This window comes from Myotis yumanensis, unplaced genomic scaffold, assembly GCF_028538775.1.
Source record: "Myotis yumanensis isolate MYYU_CA2020_CCGP unplaced genomic scaffold, mMyoYum1.0.hap1 SCAF_17, whole genome shotgun sequence".
NCBI classification, from domain to species: domain Eukaryota; kingdom Metazoa; phylum Chordata; class Mammalia; order Chiroptera; family Vespertilionidae; genus Myotis; species Myotis yumanensis.
Window position 1 is genome coordinate 17,467,857 of NW_027223768.1, and position 20,977 is coordinate 17,488,833.

The following is a 20,977-nucleotide window of genomic DNA, read 5'->3' on the forward strand; positions in this document are numbered from 1 at the left end:
TTACACATATATTAGACAAGTTAGTGTCCAATCATTTGGAAAATAACTTATGCACTTGGTATTATTCCAGTCATATTATAAAAGTTTGTTATCTGGAACTTCACAGATTGATAATAAAGTTCATGGGGAAGAATAAACGTAAGAATAGCAAAGAAGAAAAATTTGTATATTGGAAACGGGAGTAACTTGTATTACTAAATATCACAATGTTAATCTGAATAAAATACATAGTAAATAAACATTTGGATAATATTCATACTCACTAATGATTTAAATTCAAAATAAATAGGCTATTTCTTACCTTTCCATATGGGAATAATAGAAAGATTGATAACTAGCATCTTTAATACCCAGGATCATGGGTATTGTATTGGGCTCTTAAAATACCTTGCTGGTAAAAATATATAAACTGACATAATTCTTTCAGAAAGTTATCTCAGGACATTTTATGTGTATATACTGCAGTAACAGTTTTATAGTTAATAAGTTTATCTGTATAAGATATACATAAACTTATTAATCAGAGATACGTATATGAGGGTGTTCATTACAATATTGTTTATAATGATGGCAAATTAAAAACAATATTGAAGTTCTTCAAAACATAAAAATGGCAAATAACAAAATAGTGTGTATAATACATAGAAAAGAAATCTGTTAAAAATCTATACCAGCCCTGGCCAGTGTGACTCTCACATCAATGTTTCTCTCTCTCCCTCCCTCCCTCTCTCCCTCCCTCCCTCCCTCTTTCTCTAAAAATCAATTTAAATATTTTTTAAAAATCCGTGCCAAATTCTTTCAGTTATTAAATGTCAGTTCTTTTAAATATTTTGCTAAATTCTGGTTGGTAGATTTAAAATTGGAGTGGACTTGCTATTAAACAGGTGGGTTCATTTTCAGTTTTAGTAGAATATGTAAAATTTTTCTATTTTATACCCCATTGGCAGTATATAAGTGTGTCATATTTTTTATACCTTCACAAGTACTAGAGTTTCCTTGTTTTAATTTGCATATACCTGTCTAAATTCTGAAATTTAGATACTTAAGACTGGTTGTTGTTTTTTCTAATGGTCTGTAGCTCAAATCCCAACTTTCTATATGGACACCAGTCATTTATTCAATACCCAGCATGCACGATTGGCTCCACCATCATTGGCTCAGCAGCAAGGCTTCCAACCAGGTCTTTCTCAGGTAAACATCACATACTTCTCCCATCGTGCAGTTGTTCTTTTGTTTTTCTGTTTTTTCATTTTGATGGTGTAGTAGTTATCTTGGGCTACAAATAATAGACTCTTTGAAGTTATAATCCTTTTAACAATATAGGACAAACCATGATTACCTAGGATGTATAAGCAAAATGTTAAAACTTTCCCATTGTTGATGGTTAACAATGTAGAATCAAGTAATGGATTGAAAGGAAAATGTTTACATTTGTTTTTAAAGAAAACTGGTATGTGGTATTAATCATTTATTCTTCATAGCTAAGTTTATTTTCCCACATGTCGTGAGTTGTATACATGGTGCTCACATACCGTTTTCTCCTTGCATGGCAGCCCACTTCGGTTCAGCAGATCCCGATTCCTATTTACGCACCACTGCAGGGGCAGCACCAAGCCCAGTTGAGTTTGGGTGCTGGACCCGCGGTTTCCCAGGCCCAGGAATTATTCAGTTCTTCCCTTCAACCGTATAGGTAAAACGCTTTAAAATACATTTGTGGGTTGGAAACACTGTAATTGCTGAGCTTTCTTGCCATATTCCTACTGCTTCTTCCTTCCCTTTATGAGCTAGGATGACCCTCTTATAAACTACATTAAATTATTAATCGTGTTGATTATGAACCTCAGTCTGTGGTCATTTTAGTCAGACTTTACCGAACAAAGTCAAGCCTCAAAATTTCTTGAAGAAGAGGGTAACAACAGTCCCATGACAATTTGAAATCATAGAAAATAGCTGCTAAGGGACCTAAAGGTTTAAGTGCATCTTGCTGCTAACAATTGGAAACCCAAGTCTGCTGTGTAAGGGCTGAGGCCAGGGCGAGTAGAGGGTTGGACAAGGAAGAGAAGTAGTGGTGATATATATGATCACTATTCAGCCTTTTACATGCAGTAACTTAGAAAATGTAGTCCTCACAAAACCATATAAGGTGGATTGTTATCCCCATTTGACATGCCGAGTTGGGACTTGAAGGGGTTGGTTGGTTTGTTTTAACTTAAGGTTACATTACAAATCAGTGAGAGCCTGACTCAACCCAAGTGGTCTCATCTCCAACTTAATGAGAGTGGAAGGGTGAGAGCATGAGCAAAACCCATGGCATAGCTGTCATCTTCGTGGCATGGCTGTGGTCGATATTCGTTTGATGGCTCTAAACCCGCAAAAAGAAAAGTAAAATATTTCTTTAGGGCAGCTTAGAATGGTTGCAAAGTTAAGCATTAGTTTTTAGAAATATATTGGGTTTTGATGTGGTCCAGATAGAATTTTTATACTCTATATATAGATTAGACTTGGCATCAATTGGTAATAGCTTATTTCTTTTAGATTACATAAATTATATTCCTAAAAAAGCTAGTTTTGGCTAATTAAACTTTCTTAGCAGAGCATAATTATTAATAAACTTTAAAAATGTGGCTCTCCCATTTATTTACTTAAATATGTTTTTATTGATTTCAGAGAGGAAGGGAGAGAGAGATAGAAACATCCATATGAGAATCATCCATTGACTGCCTCCTGCACGCCTCCCTACTAAGGATCGAGCCCACAACCCAGGCACATGTGCTAACCGGGAATCAAACCATGACCTTCTGGTTCCTAGATTGGCACTCAAGCATTGAGCCACACTGGCTGTGCTCACTTTTGTTTTTTGATTAAAGATTCTTTGGTAGAATTCTTTGGTAGTATATCTGTATAATTAATTACATATGATGTTTTATTTTCTGGTATTTACTCCATCATTTAGTTTGGTTATTCCAAGAAATTCTCTCCCATTAGAAGCAAAACTATTTACCCCAAGTAGAAGTTACAGGCCATCTCTTTTGTACTATTAAATTTGTGGTTATCTTGGAATCTGTGATTAAAAATTTTAAATTTCTAATTCAGAACTAGCAAATAATCGAATCTCCTTTTAATTGTTATTGACTGCTTGAAACATTGTTAGAAAGTTGCAGCTACTTTTCAGCTCTGACAGGAGAGTTCAGTGATTGCTTAACAATGTCTTCCATAGCCTGGGAGATGGAGTAGCAGTGCACTGGCATACTGTATCTGTACTTCCCATTGTGGCAAATGCCTGGGAAGACCAGACTGTTTATTAGGGCTATAGGGTAAGCTGTATATGGCTACTGTGTTGGAAGACACAAGTTTAGGCTTCGAAAGCAGTTTGTATCTCTACCACATCATTCTGCTACTCCTTGCTCTCAACCTAATCAGCTTGTGTTTATTCATAAGGAATCCCTGAATTGATATCTGCCAGCGCAGTAGACTTTAAGATTACTTAGGACTCTAGACTAGCACTCGTGCTCGGTAGCTTTTGTCCCTGCCACATGTCAGTTTAACAGAGCAAAATTATATTATAATACTAGAGGCCCAGTGCACAAATTCACGCACTGGTGGGATCCCTCAGCCTGGCTGGTGATCAGAGCCAATCAGGGCCCTCTCGCCCAGTCCCAATCGGGGCAGGGCTGGCTGGCCGGGGGAAGGGACTGCAGGAGGTTGGCTGTGGGAGCGCACTAACCACCAGGGGGCAGCTCCTGCATTGAGTGTCTGCCCCCTGGTGGTCCGTGCACATCATAGCTACTGGCTGGTCGTCTGGTTGTAACAGTCACTTAGGCTTTTATATAGATAGATATGTAATAATTGATAATATTATCTTTAATCCACTACTTTGATTTTAGTTACTTGCTCTTTATCTTAGCCTTTTGTAAAGTATAGATTGGAGGCCTCTATCCCAGAGGTCTTAAGTTAGATTTCAGCATTGTATTTTATTTTTTATTCTTATTGTTTTTATTGGGGTGATAGTGGTTAACAAAATTATGCAGGTTTCAGGTGCACACTTCCACAACACATCATCTGTACACTATATTGTATGTTCACCACCCCAAGTCAGATTTCAGCATTGGGTGGGGAGGGGGTTGTTTTGTTTTTAATTTTCAAATAGTTGCCATGGAGTACATTTCAGCCTAGTAACTTATTTTATAACTAGAAGTTTGCACCCTTTGATCATAATATTGGTGTTGCATATTTTAAAGATGCTAAAAGAGTAAATCTTAAAAGTTCTCATCAAAAAATTTGTAACTCTGGTGACTAGTGTTGACTAGACTTGCTATGTTGATCATTTTGCAATATATGCAAATACCAAATTATTATTTTTATATAGGTATATATGTCTATTATACCTCAATTTAAAGAAAGAAAATACTTCTGAATAATCCTAATGTGAACTAGTGCTCTGCTTCATTCCATAGAGATCTTGAGGCCTCTTATAAGAAATATAGGAGGGGAAATAATGAAATACAGATGATGCAAGTCAGAGCTATTGGTGCTGTAAATTAAATGAAATGTCAGTACCAAAGAGAAGACGGTAGGTAGGTTTGGTTCTGAGCTTGCTAATAAACACATGAAAAGAGAATCATTCTCGTTGTTCAAGAGGAAAAAATCTTGCTGGTTTCTGGGAAGAAGAAGCTTTTTTCCAAAATTTTTATATAATGGGCGCTAAGGCTTGAAACAGGTACCTTAGACAAGGTCTGTGGTCACTGCCTCCTTTCTTAAGCTAAGTAGAGTACTTGGACATTTAGGCTACTGAGTCTTAAGGTTGCCAGATTCCAGGTAGAATTAACTTTTAACACATCCTTTTCTCTTCAATACTGATGTAGATCTCAGCCGGCCTTTATGCAGAGCAGCCTGTCCCAGCCATCTGTGGTCCTTTCTGGTACTGCCATCCACAATTTCCCAGCTGTCCAGCACCAGGAACTTGCCAAGGCACAGTCGGGTCTTGCGTTTCAGCAAACTTCCAGTACTCAGCCAATTCCTATACTGTATGAACATCAGCTGGGTCAGGCATCAGGACTGGGAGGCTCCCAGCTGATCGATACACATCTTCTCCAGGTAATTACAGCACGAGCGAGAGCGGCACCGTCTGTCGTTGCAGTCTTATGCAGCAGGTGATTTAAGGACAGTTTTTAAAGAAACAAATGTTAAAAGACAATGGAAAACTAAGGTCTTCCTTTTGATCTAACACTGAAATTCTTCCAGATTTCTTTGAAGCCATAACCTTGGTATCTGAATTGGAAATTTCTAAAATCTTATTGTTGTTTTCTTATTACATTTTTTCTAGGCTAGAGCAAATCTTACCCAGGCTTCAAATCTTTATTCTGGACAAGTACAACAGCCTGGTCAGACAAATTTTTATAACACTGCCCAGTCACCGAGTACTCTCCAGCAGGTAAACTATGGCATGGTAAATTTCCTCAATTTTCTTTATCATTATTGTTGTTGTTGTTGTTTCTGTTGTTTGGGAATTTCAACAGAACCAAGATAGGGAGATGTGTGATAGTTTTCAGACTTTTCTCTGGTGTCCTAGGAATTCCAGGGGGTCCACTGGTTGGTCCCACAGTACCCATCTTTCACCCACTTTTTATCCTTTTTTTTTTTTTTTTTTTATGGGTATCCGTGTACTTGTTTATTTTAACAAAGGAGTCCATGAATGTAAACATTTGAAGGCTGTTGTTAGGGATATGCAATTACGTGTAAGTGATAGGTGCTTTACCTCGTGCTAGAGATGAAGGAAGACTAAAGACCATCACGGTGGTCACTGTAACACCCAGGGTAGTGCAACAGAAGGTACATGACAAACATATTCCTTACATGTATGATTGTAATTATAATTTTCAGTGAAAAGTATAAATTTTTAAAACTCTTCTGGCAATTTCATTAATCAGCTTACTCTTTAAAAGTTGGTGGAGGGCTGGGTGAGAGAAGCAAGCCTCAGTCATCTTCTCATAACTATTTTTGGTGGCTATTTTAGGGGTGATAACTCATACCTATATATTACCTATTGACATTCAAAATAAATTGCTATTTGGGAAGTTGTAACTACTTTCTTACATTGTATCCCATGATTTTATTGTATTTTGTGTTTGTTTGACATGTACTGTAGATTAATTAAAAGATAGTTATTTCAGTTAGTTTCTCCGATGCTAATTTGTTATACTGTTAAACTTTTTTTTTTTTTAATCCTCACCAACTATGTGTTTATTGATTTTTAAAGAGAGGAAGGCAGATCTCGTACATGCCCCGATCTGGCATCTTCCAGATCACACAACTTTTTGGTGTATGGGATGATGCTCCAACCAACTGAGCCACCCGGCCAGGGCATACTGTTGCATCTTTAAAAAAAGAATGGAGCCCTGACTGGTTTGGCTCAGTGGATAGAGCGTCGGCCTGTGGACTGAAGAGTCCCGGGTTCGATTCCGGTCAAGGGCATGTACCTTGGTTGCGGGCACATCCCCAGTGGGAGATGTGCAGGAGGCGGCTGATCAATGTTTCTCTCTCATCGATGTTTCTGACTCTCTGTCTCTCTCCCTTCCTCTCTGTGAAAAATCAATAAAATATATTAAAAAAAAATATATATATATATATATATATTTTATTAATTTTTTACGGAGAGGAAGGGAGAGGGATAGAGAGTTAGAAACATCGATGAGAGAGAAACATCGATCAGCCGCCTCCTGCACACTCCCCACTGGGGATGTGCCCGCAACCCAGGTACATGCCCTTGACCGGAATCGAACCCGGGACCCTTCAGTCCGCAGGCTGACGCTCTATCCACTGAGCCAAACCGGCTTCGGCAATAAAATATATTTTTTAAAAAAGAAAAGAATGGATATAGTTACTAAGCAAAAGATTTATGTGTGAAATGTGCTTAATATATTGATGTTTTCTGTTTAAAATCTTACTCAAAAGAATTTGAAGAGTTGTGTTATAGTTATAGGGATATACGTACAGCGGGCTCTGTATAAGCAAATTGCTACAGTTTCTGTTTGCTTATGTCCTAGGTTACAGTACCTTTACCAGCATCCCAGCTTTCCTTGCCTAACTTTGGATCCACAGGGCAGCCTTTAATTGCTCTGCCTCAGACTCTTCAGCCTCCGTTACAGCACACTGCCCCCCAAGCACAGGCCCAGAGCTTGAGTCGCCCTGCACAAGTCAGCCAGCCTTTCAGGGGATTAATCCCTGCTGGAACCCAGCACAGCATGATCCCAACCACGGGGAAAGTAAGTGAAGAGAAATGGACAGTTTCTTTAAGAATCTAATGTGTTTGGCCCCCTCTGTGTTTTACCTCATAACAAAGAATTCACAAATGTTGTGGGAGAATTGGATTTATACTGCCTCTCAGACTTTTCAGCCACAAATTTGGCCTTGTTAATTCCATGGTACTTGAAAACTATAGGATTTTGGTACTGAGGTTCTTTGCCCTTTGCTAGATTAAGTCTTCATATATAGAATACTAAACACAGCAGGTTAGCTTATGGGGTTGCAGAAATGTTAGGTTTATTTTATGCTCTTTCTCAGATGTCTGAAATGGAACTAAAAGCCTTTGGAAGCGGCATTGATATAAAACCAGGCACACCTCCAATCAGCGGAAGAAGCACCACACCCACCTCTAGTCCCTTCCGGTAAAGTGGGCATTTGCATTTGCTATTTAGAATTCCCAATAACTGGTTACCTTTTGTTTGTTAGATGCATACAGTGTCGCCAGTCCTGTGGTAAGCACAGACATTCTGATAGTTTTATGTGAAATATTAAGCTGTTGGATTATTAAGAATATATTTGTTATACTGTAATTGAAGAACTTTGTAATACAGGGCAAATATAGCCAGTATCCTTTCTCACCTCTGCTCCTCCAATGTCTTTCCACTGCTGTGATGTTTGGTAACTCACCTTGGTAATTCTCATCAACTACCAAGTATGATGAGTCTGCCGAGCACACTGTCTACAAATCGAATAGCATCATTAACCCGGCACTGCCATACTGACCAGTGACGACTTCTTTCCAAGGGCCACTTCCACCAGTCCGAACAGCCAGTCCAGCAAAATGAGCAGCATTGTCTATCAGAAGCAGTTCCCGTCAGCCCCTGCCACTGTGAGAATGACACAGCCTTTTCCTACACAGTTTGCACCCCAGGTGGGCAGATACAAGTGAGAAATGAGTATGATTTACTTGCAAATGCTTGCTAACCTGGCGAATTCTCTGATTTTATAGTCTTGCCCTATTATAACCAGTTCAGAAGCACAGTTTTTAATGAGAAGCAGTTTCTTATTGAACAGTAAATCTATAACATTCAAGTATAGACTCTAGGAGTTTTAGCTAGACACAGGTAGCTATATAGTTCGAAAGCAGACAATAGAAATAGTCAAAAGATTCCCCACACAGCTCTGATCCTTTTATTTCAGTCCTGTTCCTTTTATCTTGTTGAAGAAGTTGACTTTTCAGAGAAGGGTCCCAGTGCTTAAAGTTTCCTAGGGTTTTTTGTTTGTTTTGGGGGTTTGTTTTGTTGTTGTTCATTTCTTTTTTTACGATAACTATAGGTAAGGTAAATTTTCCCAAAGATATTCTAATCTCCGTAGTAAAATGTTGGCTTCTCTTCCCTTTGCTGATCAGATGGAAGGACTAATAACTAAAGTTGATAAGAACACTCACAAGTTAGAATTGGCACCTGAAATATTTGCCAAATAGCATTATTTTTTATTTAGCTTTAGATTATATGTGGAGTAGGTGTATGCCTTTTCTGCAATTATATCTTTTTAAAAAGGTATCCCGAGTAATAGCCTCCCTGCCCCCCCGTTCAGAATCTGTAGCTGGGCACTGGCATGCTGCACTGTCTTCCCGTAGACTCTCCCAGCATGGCCTGCGGTTCTTGTCCCGGTGCTAGAGCGCACAGATCCGTACACTTCCTTTCATGGCGGAATTGGTGCACATTGACTCTGGGATAAGCCAACCTGGTCTAGTTGGCAAAATAAAATTTTTTAACAGTTTAATGTTGTATGTTTTGTTTTTTCACTCAGATTCTCTCTCAGCCTAACCTGGTCCCTCCATTGGTAAGAGCCCCACATACTAACACCTTCCCAGCGCCCGTTCAGAGGCCGCCAATGGCACTGGCCAGTCAGATGCCTCCTCCGCTGACCACAGGCCTCATGAGCCATGCTCGTTTGCCACATGTAGCCAGGGGTCCTTGTGGATCACTGTCTGGAGTCAGAGGCAATCAGGCCCAGGCTGCGCTGAAGGCTGAACAAGACATGAAGGTTAGTACAGTGTTGGCAGCCGCCAGAGCAACCGTCTGTCTCTGAACCATGTCTTACGATGCTCTGGACCCATAACTGCATATCCAGGCATTCATTGTCTCAGCAGACTTCACCAAGCTAATTGCTTTTATTTGTTCCTTTTTTATTATTATTATTATTATTATTATTATTACTTATTTTATTTTTCTCCCTATTCCCCCCACCTGTTTTTTTTTTCTTTTGCAACTATTGTCAACAAACAAGTTAATATTTTAAATTCTGTGGCCAAATGAATTGCTTATAAAATGAATATTTGAGGGAGATCTGAGTTTAGCTGCTACATTTTTTTGGAAGAGTAAAAAAAAAAAGTAATATGGACTATTATAGGCTTCCCCATTTTATTTCGTTTATATTTGGTTTTCCTCCCCCAATCTCCCCTTCCCAAAGTTAAGATATAAATCATGCTTCAGAGAAAACTCTGGAATGGGTCAGACATGATACCTGGCTTAATTTTTCTTCCCTGAGTCATCAAGTCCCATTTTCTTCTTGAACTGTTTTCATACTCCTTCGCCTGCCGCCTGCGGTGGCTCGTTCCACAGCAGTGTGTGTAGCTGTGTAGTTGTAGATGAAGAGCTCACAAAAGCGCTTTGGGATCCTTCGCAATACAAGGCACTGGTGACCGTGAGGTGTGCTGATGCAGGAGTGCCTTGAGGAGCCTGTGTGGGGACGGTTTTGTAGCATAAACCTTACCTGTCTGCCTGTACAGCCAGCTGAGTCGTTTATGTCTGTGTTTACTTAGTCTTGACTTTAGAGGTCTTCATAATTTTGCCTATTTTGTCACCAATCTGTATCCGCTCAGACTAGAACAAAGAAAAGCTTACTGCTTCCAAACAGGGAAATGGCCGTGGTTGGGTTTTACTCGGGATTAGAAACATGTTTATGATAATCCTAGAGAATTTGGTTGACTGGAGTTTCTTTCCGAGTCGATATCCCTTGTTTCTGATCCTGAGTAAGCGCATTTAAAGACTACCCTGCAGTGAAACTGGTTACTGTCCCCTCCTTTACTAAGGCTATGCGCCTAGAGCCTCCCTCTGTTCATAACTGACAGATACTGGTCTGTGTAGAAATCTCTGGGCAATGTTTGGCCTTGGTTTCCAGTTTTGTTCCTGGCTCCTCGGCAGTTGATTTCTCATAAATTCCCATGTTGGGAATGGCATTGGAGCTTAATAATAGGGGGAAGGAGGGCACAGATTTCCTGAAAATTGTTTCAGTTTTTTGGATAGTACAGAACATGTGGGGTTTTTATATGCAAGAGGTGTAGAAACCTATGTTACAGTGGTATAATTTATAGGTCTGCGTAAGTATAAACTTGGGCATGTAGTCTTTAAAACGAGGCAGTTATTTTACCAGCTCAGAGTGTGGTAGGAGCTATCAGAACTTAGTGATGCAGTGAAGTCCAATTACTAATTTCTGATGCTCTTCCCCTGCAGAAGAGAGCTGTGGGAAGAGGACTCAGCCACAAGACATTTGGTCCTAGGTGTTGGTAATGCCACAATATAAGTGCTTCCTTTTCGTTTTGTTGTAGACCACGTACTGATAACTAGAAGTTTTGAGTGTAACATATATGTTCTCAAGTTCACAAGCAGGCTCCCTAGATAACATATGGTATCAGTAAGGTTTGTCCCAGAAAAAATACAAAGTAACAGCAATTTCTATTTTGTTGCTTTATAAGAGGGCAAACTGAAAAGGTGGTGGGAGGTGGTCCTGTTTTTTCAAATATTAAAGGAAAAAAATCACTGAATGTTTTCAGGGATAGGAAGAAATCTATCCATTAAAAGCTGAAAAATCAATGAGGTACTTTTGGTTTGGACCAAACCAGCGTGGGAAAGCTATTGGTGATTGGTGAAAGAATTCAAACAGAGTGATTGACAGGCTTTGGTGATGCTGCAGCATCTTCAGTTGTTGTTTCTCATTCTTTAAGGCAAAGCAGAGAGCAGAGGTTCTTCAGTCCACGCAGCGCTTCTTCTCTGAACAACAACAGAGCAAACAGATAGGTGGCAAGGCCCCGAAGGTGGACGGCGACTCAAGCAAACCTCCTGAAGCACTGCCTGACGCTCCTGGTGTCTGTCAGGAGAAAGTAGAAGAAAAGCCTCCTCCTGCACCCACCATGGCCACCAAACCTGTTCGGACTGGACCCATCAAACCTCAGGCCATCAAAACCGAAGAAACAAAATCTTAAAAGGCTGTGGTTTATTGCAGGGGCCTGGGGAGGGGAGAGGGGAAGAAGGAAGGATGCAGACAGCTCATGCCAGCAGCCGAAGGGGTAAAATGGTCTGTGACACTATCCTATTCTGAGCTTGGAGGTGCACGGGGGACATAGGAGCCATTCACACTGACACAGGCCGCACCCGTACAACGAGGCTTTGTCAGCTCACACCCACTACACAACACACCCCCTGTTGATGGCCATGCATCTCAGTCTGGATTTACATACAAACACGTGCACACGTTCTTGGAGTGTGTACCATTTAGAACTCAGTCCTTATGGTTAGAATAAGATACCAGAAATCAAGAAAGTAACACTGCAGAGGACTAGCCCAGCCCAAATAGCACCTGGTCCCAGCTGGTAACACAGCAGTGACTCTCCCTTCCGGCCTGTGGACGTGGTGGGCGCAGTGGTGAGGAGCTGAAGAACTAGGGCTGCACAGAGGAGCCTGAGTCTGCCCCGGGCAGCCTGCTGCTTTTATAACATGGTAATTGAGTTGAACACAAAGTATAGTAACTGATCTCCCTTCTTCCTGGATGCGCGCGCAATGGTGGTGAAATAGTGGTGTCAGCACCCTGAACATGCCCAGGTGGGCAGTGCCCGGCTACTGCTTCTTTTTGAAATGATGCTTTGCTTTGGTCGTGGCCCAAGCTGTGAAGTGTTGCTGGGCTTCTCTCCTGTGGAGCGCTGATCACTCACACAGCGGGTGAATATTGGTTGGGGCGAATCTTGCCTGCCTCCACTTCGTCATCTTTCTATGAATCCAATGAGGTGTGTGTGTGTGGGGGGGGGGATTATTGTTTTTGTTTGTTCGTTTTGGTCTTTCTGAAACGGTTTTTAGATGATATTCATGAAGAGCAGTCAGTACCTAGAACTGTGCCACTAATGAGAGGAAAACCTGTCTAAGAAGGTGCGTTTTCCCAGAGCTGCCGTCCCACCCTTGGGGCCTCTGCTGGGAAAACAGAATCAAGTCTCAAACAAAACAACGCCTTTTTAATTGTATCTCTAGTATTATAGACGTAGGGCAGGACTGTATCATACCTCTGTGAATGTAAAATACCTTGTACCTGCTTTATGATACGTAGTAGTGACCGTGCTTTATCAGAGCTGTTTTTAATGACGTTATCCTAGACTGTTTTCTTTCCAGATGATGATGGGGAAGCTTAAAAAAAAATGGTGCCAGGTACCACAACAGTGACAGAACTTTGCTGTTTTCTGGAGATTTGTTTTTTACTTTTTTTTTTTTTATTGGAGTGTGCTGGATGTCTATAATTTTGTTCAGATGACTGCAGAACCTGGAAAAGCTGTTGCTGCTATTGATGCATAACGTACTGCTATTGGTCTTTTTATATAAATAAATATATATATATATATATATACATATATATATAATTTGAATTTTTGGAAACTTTAGCTGTGCTGTCAACTTTGGAAAAACTATCCCAGTTGTACTGTGTTGGGTTGGCATTGTACAGAAATTAACAGCCATATTGGTCTAGAAACGTTCAACATAATTTTTTCCATTTGTACAAGGGTAACTCACTGTATTAAATATGTAAGGTCTTAATCTACATGGGTTTGATTACAGAAACTAATAAAGTATTCTCTAAATAATGAGTCTTGGAGCTTCTAATCCATTCCTGAAATCTGAAGCAAGGTCTGTTGTGCACAATGAGCATTATGCAGGGACTGGTTTCTGACTTGGAGGAACAGCTTTGCTCACACAGTCATCATCTACACAAGGAATTTGATTTGTCAATTAGACTTGTTGCCTAAAATCCCATACCCAGAAGCATGGCTTCCAGCCCCAGCTTTAGGAAAACTGATAATTCAGTCACTAACATATTTGCCCTCACTGGTTTCCATATTCTGATCCTTAAGTTCAGTGCTCCTAAATTTTCAGAGCTTACATTATCTTCATTTGCAAGCCAGATTATCTTAATTTGCTCAGTTGATCATTATTAACTTTGAAACACCACTAATACCTTAGGCCAGTGGTTCTCAACCTTCCTAATGCCACGACCCTTTAATACAGTTCCTCATGTTGTGGTGACCCCCAATTTCATTGTTACAAATTGAACATAATGAAAGCATAGTGATTAATCACAAAAACAATATGTAATTATATATGTGTTTTCCGATGGTCTTAGGCGACCCCTGTGAAAGGGTTGTTCGACCCCCAAAGGGGTTGCTACCCACAGGTTGAGAACCGCTGCCTTAGGCCCTTTGCTGGCTAGGGTTTCCAATGGGAAAAAGTGACAGGAACCTACCCCAAGTAATATTTGTATAACGGCTTCTCTGTTTGGTCATACAAATCTCATCTCTGGCTTCTCTGCCATATGATACCTCAAAAGATGTTGCATTTAGTAGTTGACAGTGGGTTTGGTGACAAACTTCTGGACATTCTTTACCCCTTGAACTTTTCTGCTGAAAAAGAGGGTATGTTTTTGTCCTTAGCTAATGACAAATTGTGCTTTATGATGGAAGAAAAGATTGGGGGTGTAGGGTTGGAGGATGGAGGGGAGGATATTTTGAAAAGACCTGTTATTGGCATTTTCACAATACAAGTTAGAGAAAGTAAAGCTCACCATACTCTTAGCCAGAGGCAAGATGTAGAAGGTAGAATCAGAATGCATCGTGGATTTTAACAGATGGAGAGTAGACTGTCTGGACTTCAACGTTGTAGGCATGTCTTGTAACAGGTCACCGAGGTTTTTCATGCTTGACTGCAGCATGTATCATAGCTTCTGAGCACTTTTGGTGTTTTCACATCCGCTTTCCAGTCTCCTCGCAGTCTGCAGTTAACCACCTTAATTTAATTACATTTTAGGAAGACATTTATTTTTCATCCAATCCTCTGATTAAGCCCATGCCACAGTTTCTGCTCATGAAATGAAATGGAAAAGAACAGGATGATGACTCTGAATGTTACACCAGCCATCTCAGCATTTGCATGTCACCAGAGAAATGATTCCTTGGCCCTTTTCCTTCCTCCATCTGCTGGTCTTCACTCACCCTCGGGTGTAGGGCTGAGTCTGCTGTTGGCACTCAAAGCAGGGGCTCTGTCTTAGCCGGTTTGGCTCAATGGGTAGAGCGTCTGCCTGCCAACCAAAGGGTCCTGGGTTCGATTCCTGTCAAGGGCACATACCGTGGTTGCTGGCTCCTCCCCGGCCCAGGCCCTGGTCAGTACGCGTGCAGAAGGCAATCAATCCATGTGTTTCCCTCATCAATGTTTCTGTCTTTCCCTCTCGCTTCCACTCTAAAAGATGGATGGAAAAATAGCCTTTGGTGAGGATTAACAACAACAAAGCAGGGGCTCTGTGGTTTTCTGAAATACACAGAAGACTGGCATCCAATCTCAAGCCCAGAGTGCTGTTGAGTTTCAGCCTGCCTGGGGTCCGAGAAGTAGAAGTTCATTTCCATTGTGGGATGAATGATATTACGTCACTTGGATTCTTAAGTAAAAGCCCTCGACTATTTCTGGACTAGTCACCTGTTGGGCGAATCAAAAATGGATGCCTCAATTGCTTGGTTTTATTTTTATTTTTTGTTAAGCCTCACCTGAGGATATTTTTTCCACTGACTTTTAGAGTGGGAGGAGAGAGGGTAGAGAGACACACATCGATTGAACTACAACCTAGGTATGTGCCCTTAACCCAGCCGTGGGCAAACTACGGCCCGCGGGCCGGATCCGGCCCGTTTGAAATGAATAAAACTGAAAAAAAAAAAAGACCGTACCCTTTTATGTAATGATGTTTACTTTGAATTTATATTAGTTCACACAAACACTCCATCCATGCTTTTGTTCGGCCCTCCGGTCCAGTGTAAGAACCCATTGTGGCCCTCGAGTCAAAAAGTTTGCCCTCCCCTGCCTTAACCCGTGATGGGAATCAAGCCTGTGGCCCTTCAGTGAGGACTGGCGCTTTACTCACTGAGACACCCTGGCCAGGGCTCAATTGCTTGATTTTAGGTACACATTTATTTCCCACCCAATCTTTTAATGAAGCCTCTGCATTTCTCTGAGATGTCTGCTAAACTAGTCTTACATATAATCACTTCAGATGCATCTGGACTACTGCACCAGACGCCCCAGGACTCCCGGATAAAGCCCAGTTCTCCACAAAGCCATTGCACCAGCACAGTAACAAGATATAAAACAGACCATTTTAAGAAATCAGTACGGCCCTAACCGGTTTGGCTCAGTGTATAGAGCGTCGGCCTGCGGACTGAAAGGTCCCAGGTTCGATTCCGGTCAAGGGCATGTACCTTGGTTGCGGGCACATCCCCAGTAGGGAATGTGCAGGAAGCAGCTGTTCGATGTTTCTCATCCATTGATGTTTCTGACTCTGTCCCTCTCCCTTCCTCTCTGTAAAAAATTAATAAAATCTATTTTTTTAAAAAATCAGTACGGTCACCATGTTCCTTCTGAGGTTGACGTCCAATAATTGCTTCTGATACATTCAGGCCCCGCGCAGAAATCTGTTTATACTTTGACAACTTTCCACAATTGGGAGACTTCCCTGATGCTCTGGCGGAAGGAAGCAGCTGGGAACACAGCGCCTGCAGGTTCTGATTCAGCTTTAGTGATTGTTGGATTCCCACCTGGGGCTCAACACTGCCGCGCCCTGGGGAAGGAGGGAGGACAAAATTGGGCCCCTCCTTTCAAAAAGTATAGAATTGGATTCGTGAGGAAATTGGAAATTGCATACACTCTTGGCATACACATATATTCATCTTTCTCTCTGGGCTAAATGCATATATAAAAACATTTTAAAATGCAAAAAATATATATATAATTAGGGGATTTTGCAAATATTTTCTCAATCCTCACAACAGCCCTAGGAGAAAGAGTGTAACTCCTCTTTACAGGTAAGAAAACAGGCTCATCCAAGTTAAACGACTTGCCCAAGATCACTCAGCTCAAAGGTGGGAGCCCTGCCATCAGTCAATTCTTTTCAAAGCCAAAGCACCTGCCACCTCAGCAGGAGTGCTGTCAATCACCAGAAGGGTGGGCTCAAAGGTGCTGATGGTGCTGGGAGGAGAGGTGTCCATGACTCAGCTTCAAAATGTAGTCAGTAGCTATTGTCATGTTCGCCAGCCTCTGCGTTGGTGCTTCCTCCTCGCCCCAGTGGCAGAATGCCCTTTCCGGCTCTGCTCTTCAGACCCACCTTCTCCGGCCACAAGGCCACAGGTTGAGGATTTCTCCACTGCTGCAGGGATCATTTGTATCAGCTGCTACCTAACGTCTAAGGGTGCAGATGACTGTCATTAACTCAAGTTCCTGGGAGAGAGGGCCTCTGGAGGATAAAAGACAGGTGAGGCAGTGGGTGTGGCGGGTTAGTCTTTCCTTCCCCTCGGAGGTGGAGTAGCTGGAATGTGGGCACGGAGTCTACCCTAAGGGCATATCTTTAGGAGACATGAGCTGAGGTGTGGAAGGGGTTGTAGACTGAGCTGATCTGGCATCAAAAGGTAAGTCAGCGGGGCTTCCTCTTAAGAACAAACTTTTCCAGCCAGAAGACCGACCTGGCTCCTCCGAGGCCGAGCCCACATGAGGGTTGCTCAGCCCTGTGGAGAGAGCACCTTCTGAAGCCAGGCGGACCTAGGTTCAGATTCCAGCCCGTGGCCCTGGGGGAGCTGCAGGAGTTCTCCGCTGCTCACCCCCACAACCGCCCTTGGTTTGATGGGGACCTTAGCACCTACCTGGCAGAGGTACTGTGGTTATCAAATCGAGTCCTGTGAGAGGACACCGCTCAGGGGCTGGCACTAAATGGGTGGCTGCTATGATTTCTGTTAGCAATATCGAGCCTCAGGTGTCTGAGCGAGTAGCCTGGGCCCGAGCCCCAGCTTTGTCCATGTCGCCTTCCCGTTCTTTAGGAGATAAGTGCCCCGGGAGGAAAGCTGGGCAGGTGTCAGGGATGCCCAATAGGCCTGTGAGAGGTGGGCTCTGTGCCAGTGGCCCCCGTTTGAGGGGAAGCAGCACCATTCAGGGCCCAGCTGTGCAACCTTGGGAGAGTCGGTTCACCTCTCTGGGCCTCCGTTGCCGTATTGCAAGATGGGGGAAGAAAGCCTGTCCTACCTCAGGGGCAAGAGGACCTCCCCTCTCCCGCAGGGCAGGTATGTGAAGAAGTCCCTGCCTCGGGGCAGGGCTGGGGCTGGGGGCCGCTGCAGGAAGGACCCCCGAGGCAGGGAAAGCCCTCTGCAAACCTTGCCAGGCTGGACCCGGCAGATTTCCTCTCGCCCTGATGCCTGTGTTGCTGGTGCTTGTGTTTTAGACTCACAGGTGAACTGAATCTAAATTCCACGAATCCTCTGAGCACAAGGCCATGGCGCAGAAGAGCCTCGTGGGCAACAGCCTGAGCTTCCCCTACAAGGACCTGGAGTCCGAGGTGGCCAGACGCAGGTTCACCATGACCACCAGGTACTCAGAGCTTGGGGGTCAGTGGGGTGGCGGCGGGTACCTGAAGCTGCGGGAGACGCTGGTGAATGTCAATGTATTCAAATGTGTTCACCCATGGCAGGGAGGAGACAGGTTTTGTGAATGAGAAACTGCTTTGTCACCCACTTGGGGGGGAGCAGACCTTTTCCACGTGGCTCCTCCAGGGGTGATGGAAAGGGTGCTGGGATGAATTTCAGATCCGTGGCTCTTAATTTGGGGTGGTCACTTTGGTAAGTTATGAGGTCCCCTCTTAGTATAAAAATGCGTGACTTTGCAAAGTTTGGGCACAGCAAACCCCTGAAGCTCGCCGTTATCCCGAAGGCTGTAAGCTCCTGCGGGGATGCGGTCTCCTTCCCCGAGACCGGCCTGGTGCCCAGTACCTGCTCACGGGGCCCTTAGAAAGGAGACACCTCACAGCTGTCTCGCCTGAAGGAGAGCGTGTGCCTGCCGCTGGAGGTAGGGTGGGCAGGTAAAACACTGGGTTCCTAATTACATTTGCATTTTAGACAAACAACAAAAAGTTTCTTTGGCCAAAGCACACCTGTGCAATATTTGTGATATGCTTCTAGTGAACAATCAGGGGTTTATTTGAATTGCCCGGTGAACTGGGGCCCTGTGTTTTCCTTTGCTAAATCTGGCGAGCCTGCAGGGGTCGCTGTGGGAGGGAGGCCCTCTTCTCTCGGGTCTGAAAACATCTGTGGATGAAAGTGCCTGCAGAACACAGGGCGGAGGGCGGGGAGGGGGGGCCCTCTCATTTCTACTAAAGCTGAGCTCTATGCCAACCCCTGTGCAGCCATACGCCTCCCCTGCTGTGTGTGGGGAGGTTCTGTAGAGAAGCTGAATCTCCTAGTGGAGGGACAGGAGCTAGAGCAGTGGTTCTCAACCTCCTGGCCCTTTAAATACATTTCCTCATGTTGTGACCAAACCATAAAATTATTTTCGTTGCTACTTCATAACTGTAATGTTGCTACTGTGATGAATCGTAATGTAAATATCTGATATGCAGGATGGTCTTAGGCAACCCCTGTGAAAGGGTCGTTCGACCGCCAAAGGGGTCTCGACCCACAGGTTGAGAACCGCTGAGCTAGAGGGAGCCGGTGGGACTCTTCACTCAGCCAACGCCCACCTGTTTGTTATCGGTTATGTGGATTGACGAGTTATATTATCTAGTCTTAAGGAATGTGGCCCTCGAGGTTCTGCGAAGAAGCCTGCGTTGAAACAATTCTAATACAGGAAATAGGAATAAAGAACAAAAATTGGCAGGGCGGACCCTTCTGCGTTGTCAGGTTGGGTATCAGTTTAAAAATGATGACTTTATTAAACCTGATAAGTTAGCCAAAACTGTTTTTGAAATATTGATTTAAAATATGGACCTCTATCCAATATTGTTCACACGTTTGTTGACCTTAGAGCAGGGGAGGGCAAACTTTTTGACTCGAGGGCCACAATGGGTTCTTAAACTGGACCGGAGGGCCGGAACAAAAGCATGGATGGAGTGTTTGTGTGAACTAATATAAATTCAAAGTAAACATCATTACATAAAAGGGTACGGTCTTTTTTTTTTTTTTTTTTTAGTTTTATTCATTTCAAACGGGCCGGATCCGGCCCACGGGCCGTAGTTTGCCCACGGCTGCCTTAGAGTTTATTGGAATATAAGGTAGTAGTGAATTAGGTGCAATTTCTTAGTTCACACGGATGTGGGGTGTTGGGAACCTTTAGTGATTGGTGTACATGGCAACCACTGGTTTAGACTGTCTTGGGTTGGGGCTGTGGCCACTGTGCTCTGACATCCACATAAGAAGGAATAGACTACTCCCCCCCCTCAATTCTGGGGCCTTTCCTAGTCCATCACCCCACCTCTGCTGAGCAACAGTGGGCTTCAGCTCTGAGAGATACGGCAGTGAACTTGGGGTCAGGAGGTCTGAGTCTGCATTCTGGTCCTGCCTTTTACGGGCCACAGGACAGGGGTCAATCGCTGCCTGTGTCAGCTTCCTGGGCTGAGAATCTGCATGTCCTTCGTTTCTCGTTCATTTCTAGTCCCTGGAACAAAGCAGGCGGTCAGGGGACAGTTAAATCTGGGTCTTTGAGCTCTTGATGGGCTAGTCTAGTTCCATAAAGGCAGAGTTTGCCCAGCGCTGGGTGGGATGGGTGTGGGGGTAAGTTAGGCAGAAAGGAGAGGGGAAGTGAGCCTAGAACTGAGCTGGCAGAGAAAAGCTGGGATGCCAATGAGACCTTGCGGTCGAGCCTGCCCTGGGCTGAAACTGGAGAGCTGGCTGGTAGGGGTGGACCCAGGGCCATGGGTTCCACGGGACCCGCGCAGACCGCTGAGTTCCCTCTGAGACAGCTGACTCGCAGTTAAAGTCTACTAGCATGCGACTCGTTTTCACCAGGTGGCAGCTCTATCGGCGTCTGTAGATGAGTCAGGAAGTGGCTGTCTTTTGGGGCTGAGAGCTGAGGGTTTTTTTTTTTTTCTTCTCTTAAAAAATCCTGTCTTTGTTTAAAATACCATTCATGATGCCTTTCCTCCCAGAGAAGAGATGCTTACCAAGGAAGGTGAGGAAGCCCTGATGAGGAAGCCAAAGGGTTTGGATCAAGTCCCTTTTCCTGACATGGCCGACCCCCCATCCCCCCGAGCCCCACCTCCCTCTCCAGCTGAGGACCCCGAAGTCTCCTAGGCACGCAATACGTCAGTCGTTTTGAAATGGACTTGGACATAAAACCCAGAGGACGGTTTGGGGGAGGCCTTGGGTTGTCATGGAAGGTCTCTGTTCTTTCTTTCCTGTTTTCTTCTCCTCACCCACTGCTGCCCTTTGTTATCCTCACAAATGCCATAGAGTCATCTTTGGTTCTTCAAGCCACGTCTCTGATATGTGTATATATTTATCTTTAATTTCAGTCATGCTGTTTGAATTTAAAAAAACAATTAAAAAAAGTAATCAGGCCTCAATGTTTGTTACTAAATCTGGATGATGACAAGCCCAGGCCTCTGAGACTTTTGATTCCGA

The 20,977-nt window shown here is 43.3% G+C and overlaps 2 protein-coding genes across 16 annotated transcripts in view; both read left to right on the forward strand.

Annotated features, from left to right (window-relative positions):
* The window catches only part of PRRC2C (proline rich coiled-coil 2C), a 78,475-nt gene extending 65,311 nt beyond the window's left edge, over positions 1-13,164 (forward strand). For 3 of the 15 annotated variants that reach the window (XM_070395663.1, XM_070395661.1, XM_070395659.1), the window contains 9 exons: positions 1,079-1,191; positions 1,554-1,690; positions 4,863-5,094; positions 5,324-5,446; positions 7,044-7,262; positions 7,561-7,664; positions 8,047-8,173; positions 9,055-9,291; positions 11,252-13,164. In XM_070395663.1, the coding sequence (XP_070251764.1) occupies positions 1,079-1,191; positions 1,554-1,690; positions 4,863-5,094; positions 5,324-5,446; positions 7,044-7,262; positions 7,561-7,664; positions 8,047-8,173; positions 9,055-9,291; positions 11,252-11,509 (1,550 nt within the window). In that variant the 3' untranslated portion in view covers positions 11,510-13,164. Of the gene's footprint in view, positions 1-1,078; positions 1,192-1,553; positions 1,691-4,862; positions 5,095-5,323; positions 5,447-7,043; positions 7,263-7,560; positions 7,665-8,046; positions 8,188-9,054; positions 9,292-10,760; positions 10,814-11,251 lie in introns of all 15 variants that reach the window. The other 12 variants (XM_070395658.1, XM_070395664.1, XM_070395666.1 and 9 more) reach the window with 8 other exon arrangements.
* Positions 13,165-17,859: 4,695 nt separating this feature from the next.
* MYOCOS (myocilin opposite strand) lies at positions 17,860-20,647 on the forward strand. Its single transcript, XM_070397103.1, has 2 exons — positions 17,860-17,954; positions 20,503-20,647. Exons 1-2 carry the CDS (start codon positions 17,860-17,862, stop codon positions 20,645-20,647), a joined length of 240 nt encoding a protein of 79 aa, XP_070253204.1.
* Positions 20,648-20,977: the final 330 nt, after the last annotated feature.

What these genes read in the sequence shown, in the direction of transcription:
- MYOCOS (XM_070397103.1), top strand. Translation starts at nt 17,860, where the DNA reads ATGGCGCAGAAGAGCCTCGTGGGCAACAGCCTGAGCTTCCCCTACAAG. An exon ending in AGGTTCACCATGACCACCAG is followed by an intron (nt 17,955 to 20,502) that starts GTACTCAGAGCT and finishes CTTTCCTCCCAG; the next exon opens with AGAAGAGATGCTTACCAAGG.